Source organism: Euphorbia lathyris, chromosome 2, assembly GCF_963576675.1.
Source record: "Euphorbia lathyris chromosome 2, ddEupLath1.1, whole genome shotgun sequence".
NCBI lineage: Eukaryota > Viridiplantae > Streptophyta > Magnoliopsida > Malpighiales > Euphorbiaceae > Euphorbia > Euphorbia lathyris.
The window spans coordinates 104,308,816-104,320,886 of NC_088911.1; the positions used below are offsets into that span (position 1 = coordinate 104,308,816).

Below are 12,071 nucleotides of genomic sequence, written 5' to 3' on the forward strand. Positions count from 1 at the left end.
TTACCCGTACCCGTCCCATTACCCTAACGAGTATATTTTTGCATCTCATACCATTTCCATTTAATTCGCGGGTATCCACGGGTACCCTTACCCGTTAAGAATCAATAAATAAAATAAAAAATATTACAATTTAACAAAGTATAAATTTAATAAATTATTTATCTAAAAATTGAACAGATTGAACCTTAATCAATAAGAATAAGTAGCATAGTGGTATCACTCAATGGTTGAAAAACAAAAGGTTGGGTTTAAAATCTCAAATACTACATCTAAAAAATAATAATTTTTTAATATATAAAAGAGTTATACCGGGTAACGAGTACCCTGAGGGTATTCCCATACGTGTCCATTACCCTAATGGGTAATTATTTTGATCCCATACTCTTCCCATACCCTTTTATACAGGGTACGGACAGTCCCATTAGGATCGGGTAGTGCTAGGTACCCGCGGGTACACAATCCGTTGCCAAGGAATTTTATCTCTATAAGGATGGTCAAGCAAGAGCTATGTAAAATGGACTAAGTCAACGTATTGGAATTTTTTTTTTTTTGTGGGATTTGAAAAATAAGAAAATAGTTCAATAAAACTTTATTTTTGTAAATAATTTACATCATAATAATGTGATTGTGTTTGCTTTAGAATTAGATAATGGAGTTGCTGTTCTTACCAAAAAAAAAAAAGATAATGGAGTTGCTGTTTGTAGAAGACGAAGTTTAGAGGGTCTGTTTTGTAATTTTCGTTTCCTATTCTCTACACGAAAACGACGTCGTTTTAATTAATGAATAAAACGACGTCGTTTCATTAAGTGGGAATTCCAGCAACAAAATACACCACCTGTTATTCCCTGCAATCAAATCCCTAATTTTTCAATCGAGTTATCTGCGATATCGCGAGAGGGGTAATCGGAGAGAGATCTCTTCTCTTCCGACACTCCACTGATTGCCAGTTTCCTCCACCGCCGACGCCGCTTCTTCCACCACCACAACCTTCTCTTTTCTTCGGCGGAAACGGGAATCAACTCCGGCGTTCAGGCAGGTTAGTAATCTCAATTGAATATGAAGGCAAGGCTTAGTTGTTCTTTGAATGCTGCTGATAAAAACCTAAAGAACCTTTGTATGTAAATCAAGTATTTTGTCTTAAAGTTAACCAAATTAAGATTTTTGAACTTTATTGTAATTTGTAAAATCAATAAAAATATATCATATCGGAATTCAGAAGAAGCATTTGAATTTTTCATGTCATAGCAAGAAGAGAAAGAGAAAGAAAGAAAAAATTGCCATTGTTTTGTTAATCAGTCTCCAAATGAAGTTTACTTGTTTCAAGTTTAAATGATCATAAGAAACATCTTAGATAATGATTAATCATTTGCTATTAGCATATGTAATTGTAAATTGTATTTAATTCTGGTATAAATTGTATTTCGTTGCTATTTTTTCAGATATCTTATTATAAGAATGGAAATCTTTTTTAAAATATATTACTTTATCAAATTTTTTGTTGTTCAATATTTGAGCCCCTGGTCATGTGGGACTCTGGTTCCGCCACTGGTTACAACTACGTGTTATCCTTGATTGTTGAATATATAGTGTTTATCTTTAAATTACAGATACATTTGGTGGTTTAGAACATGGACATCGATGCAGATCACTACAACGTCTTAGGGCTACCTTCTGGTGAGGAAGGAGCTAAATTTACAGAAAAGGAAATTTCTAAAGCATACAAGCAGAAGGCATTAGAATTGCACCCAGATAAAAGACCGGACGATCCAAATGCACATGTCAACTTCCAGAGGCTAAAGTCATCCTATGAAATTCTCAAGGATGACAAAGCCCGAAAATTGTATGATGATCTCCTCCGAGTAAAGCGAGAGAGGTATGTCCGGGCATCTCAAAAGGATTCTAAGCGACAAAGAATGGTGTCTGACCTTGAAGAAAGAGAGCGGACTGCCTTTGCAGTAGACCCTATTGCTAAGGCTCGAGAGGAGGAGGATAGGATTGCTAGGAAACTTCAAGAAGAGATAGCAAGAATACGTGCTATGCATGCAAGTAAAGGAGCATCTGCAATGTCAGCCGCGAAGAGAGAATCAGTAGGAGAGAGAAAGGAGACTGAAAGTAATACTGATAGAGAGAAGATGCTTAAGGTTTCTTGGGAAAAGGGTGGTGTGGATTATACTGCAGAAAGTTTGAAAGAGCTGTTTTCCAAATTTGGAGAGGTTGACGATATTTTGATTAGTAGCTCTAAGAAAAAACGTTCTGCACTTGTACAAATGGCAACTAAAGAAGCAGCTGTGAGCACATCATTATATCATTTTATGTATATCTGAATTTTTCTTTTGTTGGTTTTATACTTCAAATTACTTATTCGATGATGTTTTCTTGATAGTTTGCTGCTACCGGAAATGTTTACGGCCATCTCTCTAATCCCCTCCTAGTTTTACCAGTTAAACAAGCTGCTGCTACAGTGTCTTCAAGCATGCATCCACCTGTGGAATCTGATCGTCTTGATAATCTGGTTGGTAGGGGATATAAAGCATATGAAGATTCTGTCTTAGAGAAACTCCAAAAGGTTAGATTTTTGTTTTAAAACATGGTCTCATTGGGTTTGTTTTACTAGACTGTCTTACTTTAACATTTGACTATGATTTGAATGGCTCTATGTGCTTCTGATACTTAAGCTTTTGCTGTATTGTATAGCCTTTTCTTCTTCGAGTTACTTAGTTTTTTCTTTTAGATTATGCATGGTAGATTATTGAAAGAAACAGATATAAAAGTATCATATGCCATCTTTTGGAATTAGATTATGACTTTGGCAGGGATTTTTTATTATTTAATTTTTGGATGTCATGCTGGAAATCTGGTTTTCTATTGCATTCTTTTTTTTTTTTTTTTTTTTTTGCTTTGTTTCCTTTATGTGTGTGCAAGCCCAATAAGGACTAGATTGAGAATTATCTTTAACAGGGAAGATCCAGATTTCCTCTCTCCTTGGAAGTTATATATTACACCATGGATTGTCGGAGTGGATATTAATTTTTTATTGAACAAGCACTACATACAAATTACTGAATGCTAGTGAAAAATAGAAGAGGTCCACCATTGGGTGTATTGTTTTATTTAGTTTAGTTATGAATTGTGGTCCAGCAAATTTATTATTGCAACTGTGTAAATCTTGACATTCTGGCGACATATACGGAAACTTGGATATTTGGTTTCGCATAATGAAGTTTTAATGAGGACTCTAGGTGAATGAGTGATTTCATTTAAGTTCATGATTGGATACAAAAGTCCAATAGGTTGAGATTCCAGGGCAATGAGCAAATTGCTTTAGAATAAACATGAGCTTGCTTTTATGGACTAGGACAACTTATTAGTAATTTTAAGCCAGGGCAAATGTTGATAGAATTTGAGAAGGTATGGTTCAAAGCTAAAATTTATATCAGTACTTGTTTTATGAATGTATGGACAACTTGTCGGTTTGTTTCTTTATTGAGATTAGTTTACTTGGATTATGGTTTTTCAAAGTACATTGTGATGCATACTTTGGATAATCAACTTATTGTCTAATTAATCTTGAAAAATAACGCATTTATCAAGAGACAATTCATACTTTTGCATTGATAAAAATCATTAGTTGGCAATATATGATACTCATTTTGTTAACATATGATACATAGTTCGGTCATTGGCATTCAATGAAACATAGTTCGGTCATATTTTAATTATCAGTGTCTGAGTGGGAATTTCTGTTGAACAGGCTGCGGCCGCAAAAAACAAGGGATGAGACATGACAGGGTTCAATGTGTATTAATCATAGATTCCTCCAGCTTTAAAGGTAATATGGAATTCCACTATTATAAAACTTCCTCACTTTTAAACTTGGCTTTGTTATTGGGGACATTTGGTTTTCTTTGGTGTTAGACCATCCTAAGTTTACTGCGACATTTTTTTTCTTTTCTCTTTTTTTAATTTCATGTTTTACGCTATTTCTCTAGTATTCTGTCTACTTTATTTAATCTCATAATTCCTCACCTTCTTTCCAAGCAAGGTAAACACTTTTCCTTCCAAACACTACACTTGACCCCACCTCACTACAACTTTGTTATTCTCGATCTACGTCCATCCAAGTAGAGCCTAAGGATATATTTAGCCTGTTAGAAGTTTGAGTGTGACAATGTATAGTTTCTCTATATAATTAAAGATTGCTGGGGTTTAGAGAGTTCATTACAGTGACAAAGAATTCTCATATTTTAAAATAAATAAGTGGATAAATTAGATATGACCGATTACTATACTGATATTTGACTATTGTCGTTTAATATGTAGGAGTTCATGACAGGTCTTTGAACTATGATGCAGAAGTCTGCTATTTGAACTTTTATTTTCTTTTATACCTGAATCGATCACAGACGGCCTTTAGCGGGGTTGGAAGCAAGCTTGAGGTTTACTGCATATTGCGAGGTTCTATGACAGGGAACCACTAGTTTGATACTTGTGTACTATAAATCATTCAGTGGAATTATATGACTAACTAGGTGCAAGCTTAAAGTTTAGATTAAGGAATTAAGAAGTAACCGTTTTAAGCATGAATTTATTAGTTGCTTAAGAAAATTCCATTCAAATGGATATGGATGGTAACAGGGGCGGATGAGATTCCGTCTATAGAGGGAGCTATTTAGCCAAGGAGGCTGCTTCAGCATTCTAACCATGTTCATTGGAGCTCGCATCTCCTTCAACAGCCCTAGAATTTTGTTCCGGCTCTGCCCCCAGATACGGAAGTTCTCTATAAAATTAGAAAGGCTCACTTCTGTCGAGTTCTGAGCTACATTAAGAGTACTGTTAGTAATATTGACCATAAAGTAGTAAATTTGGAAATGGACAGATTGGAAAGCTGTCGATTATGTTCTTTTGTGCATGTTCATGATTATGTTCTTTTGTGTATGTTCATGCTGTTTTGTGTCTATTATGTTCTTTTGTGTATGTTCATGTTGTCTTGTGCACGTGAGTGGTAAACATAAATTGGAGCTAAAGTAAGGAATCACCTTCTTTTAAGCTTTTGGCTACTTTTTTCTCCTAATTTCTACTAAAGCAAATGAGGAAAAGTTAAAAGATACCAGTTTAATTATTTAGAAACTTCTATGCACTTTATTAAAAGGGTAAATAATTTATTGGTTTGTACATTTTTTATCTAATAAATAATGTTTTTAACTTTTGTTTTATTCAAACACTTTAGTCATTTATAGAGGGATTAAACTGTTGAATACAAAAAAAAAAAAAAGAATTAAATAATGTATCGTTAAAATACGATGATTAAATAACATATTAGGTTAAAATGTAGGGATTAATATTTATCTTTATTAAAATACAAGAGGTCAAAGACATTTCATGTGTTTAAAAAATTTAATTTGTGTTATATTTCTTGCTTCAAAAAAAAATGTGTTATATTTCTTAGGGGGTGTTTGGTTGTTCATTTCCATGCTCATATTTGCCTTTTCACTTCAAGAGGAAAGATTTTTAGGTGTTTGGTTAGTCATTTTCTATTTGTCATTTACACCTCAAAAGCAACATTGGGTGTTTGGTTGCTTTTACACCTAAAAATCGGTTTTTTACAAAAGCAAAGAATTTCTGCTTTTTGAAGCTGAACTTTGGGGTATTATTTCTGGTTTGAAAATGGCTACAAATCTGGGTATTAAGAATCTGCTAGTTGAATCTGACTGTCCGGAAGTGGTCAACTTCATAACTCACAAATGCCCTTTGCATCATCCCTCACGGTCTCTAATTCGATAGGCGCAATTGCTGCTATCCGACTTTTGTGATATTCAGCTTAGTCATGTTTTCGGGAAGGAAATCAAAGTGCAGATTGCTTAGCTAATAAAGCTCATGATTTTCCAATTAGTGTCACAGACCTCCGTACGGCGCCTACGGATATGAGGGAGGTTCTATCAATGGATATGATGGGGAACGCCTTGCCTAGGTGAATTGCTACTTAAAGCAGCCTGCTTTACTGGTTTTTTTTGTGTTTTGTTGTGTTTCTGTTTTTTTATCCTTTTTTAGTTTCTTTGTTCCTGCTGGTCTTTTTTCTTTTTGCTGCTCTTTTTGCTGTTGTTGGTTTAATCTATTGTAATACCAAAAACAAAAAACAAAAAACAAAAACAACAAACCGTAAAAAGGGAGGTTTCCAAAATTATAGAAAAAAAACTTGCTTATGTTTTATCCATTTTTTATTATTATTGAAAGCTAACAAATATTTTAGGGAAAAGTATAAAAATAAACCCTGTGGTTTGACCTATTTTTGAACTGCACCCTTGTGGTTTAAAAGTTTGCAAGTTGGTACCATGAACTTCATTCCGTTAGCAAAGAGGGGTATTTCAGGGAAATGCCGTTAGAAGTGATGAGCTGGCAAAAAAAAGCATGTGACTGCTGGGGGCATTTTTGGAAGACAAAATATGGGTAACTCTTATAAATACACGAGATTACAAATAATAAACCCCCAATTTATGAAAATCGAATCCCTAAATCCAAGTATGTGAAATCCCTAAATTGAAAAGCAAAAAGCACGAAACAACGGAGTCGATTCTACTGCTGAAATCATATGGCGAAGGTGGGACGAACTGGTATGTTTGCTAAACCCTAATTTAACTGCTTCGTAATTTCTTCTCAACCCTAATTTAACTGTTTGGTGATTTCTTCTCAACTTCTTCTGGGTTACGATTGATACGTTCTTTGAATTGGTGCGTGTAATCGATAGTCTGCAATGGCTTCAAGTGTTGACTCGTCTTTGGGTAGCAAAACAGACACTGAGAATTTAATGAAATGCCAATGTGGCTTGATATCCCCTGTTCGAACAGCTTCAACTAATGCTAATTTTGGTCGAAGATTTGTTGGTTGTTGCAGATACAGAGAACAAGCGAAATGTGATTATTTCGTATGGTTAGATCATCCAATATGTGACAGAGGGAGGGAGGTTATTCAGCAGCTGAAGCAAAAAATGAAGGAATGTGAGGAACAGATGGAAGAAGCTTATGCAAGGGTGGTGGAGATGGAGGTGGAACTCAATAGGTATAAGGTTCTAAATCATAAAATGGAGAAAGAGTTGTAGACGAAGATTGAGGAAATAGAGGCACTTAAGTTGGAGTTTACCAGAAAAAGAAAATTTGATGTAGTCAACAGCTTGAAGTTTAGTGGATATTTCATTTTAGCAATTTTTGTAATAGCAATTATGTTAGGTGTTAATATTGAAATGGTAGAGGTGATGAAGAAGTTGTCAGGCTAAAAGTTTAGTGTTTTAAACAATATGCAATTACATTTGTGTTTTGAATCTGAATTTTTGTAATGGTTATATTCAGCTTTGTGCAATTACATTGGTGACTATTGGATTTTGTTGGTAATGGTTAATGTCCACCTTGTGGTCATGGCTTTGTGCATAGGTTTATTTTTATGCAAGGGGTGTGTTAATGTCCAACTTCTGCGCATGATTATCGTTGTGCAATTTAGCTGCTTTGTGCATAGGTTTATTTTTGTGCAATTACAATTCGGACAAGTAGCTTTGTGCATAGCTTTGTGCAATTTAGCTTCGTCCAAAAATAGAGCAAATATCCATCACAATTAAGATATGAAATGACCATTTGCATTACTCCAACAAAACTGTTCAACATAACAAAAATGGGTACTACGCAATACATGCGACTTTGTCCACAATTCAAGCATGCCAAACATAGCAAAGTATGCAGTTGGGTTACAAAACAAAAAACTGTCCACATTGGAACCAAAATAGCTAGAAACTAGCTACAAAATCGAACAAAACAACATATCCTATAACGTTCTAATTTTTCTTGGTCTTCTGTTTCTTCTGTCCGCTAGCATTGGCGATGCCTAGTAATTCACTTGCCCTTCTGAAGTTTCTGAACACATCTGTTGTTGGCTGTGAGGAATGCCTTGTGGTAGGAGTTGGCTATGAGGAATGCCTTGTGGTACGTGCTGGATATGAAGACTGCCTTGCGTTTGGAGCTGGCTGCGAAGCTTGGCCTATTGCAGTTGGAGTTGCATGTGAAGCTTGGCCTGTTGCAGTTGGAGCTGGCTGTGAAGCTTGGCCTGTTGCAGTTGGATTTGGCTATGAAGCATGGCCTGTTGCAGTTGGATTTGGCTGTGAAGCATGGCCTGTTGCAGTTGGATTTGGCTGTGAAGCATGGCTTGTTGCAGTTGGATTTGGCTGTGAAGCATGGCCTGTTGCAGTTGGAGCTCGCTGTGAAGCATGGCCTGATGCAGTTGGAGCTGGCTGTGAAGATTGGCCAGTTGTAGTTGGGTTCCTCCTAGGTCTGCCTCTCCTCCTTAATGGAGATACCTTGTAAATATACATAAGCAATCAACTCATAAATTCACCATTTAAACAACATAACAGATGAACTCATAAATTCACCATTTAAACCACATAACAGATGAACTCATAAATTCACCATTTAAACCACTTAGCAATGAACTCATAAATTCACCAATTAAACCACATAACAGATGAACTCATAAATTCACCATTTAAACCATATAAGCAATCAACTCATAAATTCACCATTTAAACCACACAAACAATCAATACGTAAACCATCAACCAATTGCAAGTTCGTATAAACCACACAAACACATTTATATGCACATACCTCTCCGATATTACCCAAACGTTTATTTCTCTCTTTTCGGAGTCGTCTCTGCCAAGCTGTCTCTCCGGTAATGGCTACCGTACATCCCCTAGAATTATGCCCTTCCACTTGCATCTACCACATAGAATTTTACCACCAGCCCTTGTAACTTTGAATGGGTTGCATGGCTCATCTGCTTGCCTGTTCCTCTTCTTCTTGGGTCGCCCTAATGGTTTCTTAACAACCCATGGATGTATGTCTGGTAATTCAGTTCTCACCCACTCTTCAGGACTAGGGATAGGATTAATTACATGACTATACACTCCTAAGTAGACATCCTTGGAGAAGTATCTATCAACATAAGCTTCAGGCTTCTCTCTGTTAGTGTATATGGCAGAGATAGCATGTTTGCAAGGCACTCTTGACAATTGCCACAACCTACAACTGCACGTCCTAGCTCCCAAATCCACAACAGATGTGGTGTCATAACAATCCACAGAGTATTTATCTTGACCCGCTGCAGTACAGAAACAGTTCCTAGCCTGAATCTTCAGCTTTTCCAATTGCTCTTGATATGCAGGGCAAATATCCCCCTTGTACCTTTTCATCCCTTCTGACTTAACATGGTATCTCTTCATAATCCTTTTTCTTATCCACTCAAACATAGCAAGAACAGGTAAGTTCCTAGCTAACTTGATATAGGCATTGAATGACTCACATATGTTATTCTGCAACGCATCCGATTTCGTGTGAGTAGAGAAATGACATCATGCCCATGTCTTTGGATCATGCTTCATAACCCAATTGTAAGCAGACTGGTCAAGGTTTTTAATTGCTTGTATATGGAATTCCCATGAACGTTCAGTACCAGCTCCTGCTGCCCTCCACAATAGATTCTTGTATTCTGTCCCTTTGAATTGCAACTTCATGTTCTCCCACATATGCCTTACACAAAACCTGTGTTCTATACCTGGCATGACTGTGTTCATTGCCTCTACCAACCCCTAATATTGACCAAACAATAAACAAACAAAAGTAATCAGATTCAATGAATGACATTAAACACTCATATCTAATTAATTACAATAGTGAATCAAATTTAAGGACGTACCTTTTGTTGGTCTGACATGAAGACCCATTTGGTCTCCTGTGGTGTACCAAAATCAGAAACCAATAATTCCAAAAACCATTGCCAATAGGCTTTGTACTCTATGTCCACACATCCAATAGCTATTGGGAACATGTTCTCATTACCATCTCTAGCAACAGCACACAACAGTTGGCCACCCATTGGTGATTTGAGAAAGCATCCATCCAGACCAATTAGTGGCCTCATTCCAGCAAAATACCCTTGTTTTTGAGCTGTAAACCGCACATACATGTACTGAAAAACAACAATCTCCCTAGGTATATCATTTGATGCACTTGCTTCACCTGTGTGTTCCAAAAACTGCAGCTCTGTCTAAACAGATCGTACGTCTTAAGCGGCTTATTGTAATCAAACATGTTGAATATGTCTTTGTCCGATGTTATTTCCTCATACGCTATCTCACCTCACAGTCCCCATATCTTAAACCATATTTGATAGCAATTTGCATAACCCAGCTCAAACCCAATACCTTGTAGTTCAAATAATGACAGGCAGTCCACGTCCGTCTCCTCTATTATCTTGGTACTACCCCCATTGTAGACCATATCATCCTCTGTAATGTCCCATTTGCCTCCATGATGTATGACTAACTTGACATAGTCAGCCATTATCACCACCTATACGAAATAAACATGATTTTTAAACCACAATTGCAATTATCCATAAAGACATTAACCAAGACCAACATTAACCAAGACTAACAAAGCAACACTTATCCAACTATAAATCATCAATAAACAGAGCAAACAAGCAATTGTCCATACTCAGCAATAAGCAATCGTCCAAAAAGAGTAAACATTAATCAACAACAGGCAAACAAGCAATTGTCCATACTCAGCAATAAGCAATTGTCCAATATGAGTACACATTACTCAGCAACAGGCAAACAAGCAGTTGGTCAAAATGAGTAAACATAAACAAATAATCACATATCCAAACAGAGCATCATCAACTATACAAACATAAACTAACATTAAACAGCAATTGTCCAAAACAGAGTGACCATTGGCTTGAAATAAAGAAGCACTTATCCAACAAGACATTAACCATGGTAAACGATAAACATGTTATACTATAAACAAAAGTATTGAAACGATAATCAAACGTATTGAAATGATAAACACAGGTTCAATCGATTAAGCAACAGTATAGAAACGATAAACGCGGTAAACGATAAACAAAACAACATCGCGATTGAAACGATAAACAAAAAAAAGCGATTAATCGATTGAAACGGTAAACACAGGTTCAATCGATAGTTAAAAACAACATTTAGCAAAAGGAGTTCAAACGACAATAATTTTACATTGCGTAACCTACTTAATCACTGTTCAAAACCCATTTTATCACCCTGCAAAACCCATTTCCCCCCTTTTGAAACCCATTTGTATCTATAACACCGAACATGCAAAACAATCACTACAAGTAGAAAGAATAAAAAATAAACAGAGTATGCGTTCGAACCTTGTAAAACAGAGTAAGCTGAACCAGTAGCAAAACAATCCCCGCTTTTCTTACACAACCACCATGTTCTTCTTCGTAAAGATGGTTCGTCTGCGATGTGGAGGTTGAAAGAATTACCTTTTTCAAATTCGTTTGATCCTTTAAATGTGATGGAAGCTTGAAGATGAAAGGTTTCAGCTTACGAAAAGGTTAGGGATGACAGTTAAGATGAAAAAGGTAAGAGGAATTAAAGACTTTTCATTTACCACTCCATCTTTTGTCTTCCGAAAATGCCCCCAGCATGTCCCGTGACTTTTTTGCCAGCTCATCACTTCTAACGGCGTTTCCCTGAAATACCCCTCTTTGCTAACGGAATGAAGTTCATGGTACCAACTTGCAAATTTTTAAACCACAGGGCTGCAGTTTGAAAATGGGCCAAACCACAAGGTTTATTTTTGTACTTTTTCCAATATTGCCTTTTATATTTTTCTGGAGTAATTTTGATTCTAGACAGTAATAAAGTCGATCTTTGACTAATTAGAGTGTAAAAAACAAATTCATTTCATATACGCTAGGTTTATTTTATTTTATTTTATTTGTCCTACAGGTCAAAATGACATTGTCTTGGCATGGATTGGAGCAAAAGGAAAAATGCACAAGATTGCTTGTACAATTAGCATCCCGCATTTGAGGATGAATGAATGAGCAAAGACAATCACCACCTTACCCCTACAAGGGATGGTATCCGACGGCCGGAGGGGTGGATGCTAGTACTCTCGTGTCTTCATGTCGCGTCTATAAACTCAGGTATAAGTTTCGTTTTATAAATTCTTTTTGCGTTAGAAATATTATAT

General features: G+C 36.2%; 1 protein-coding gene across 1 annotated transcript; it reads left to right on the plus strand.

Moving 5' to 3' along the window:
- The first annotated feature begins 848 nt into the window (after positions 1-848).
- On the plus strand, positions 849-4,909 carry LOC136219268 (uncharacterized). The gene is made up of 5 exons (XM_066006600.1): positions 849-1,036; positions 1,608-2,288; positions 2,384-2,566; positions 3,752-3,829; positions 4,321-4,909. The coding sequence occupies exons 2-4, from the start codon at positions 1,629-1,631 to the stop codon at positions 3,776-3,778; spliced, it is 870 nt and encodes a 289-aa protein (XP_065862672.1). The 5' UTR covers positions 849-1,036; positions 1,608-1,628; the 3' UTR covers positions 3,779-3,829; positions 4,321-4,909.
- The last annotated feature ends 7,162 nt before the right edge of the window (positions 4,910-12,071 follow it).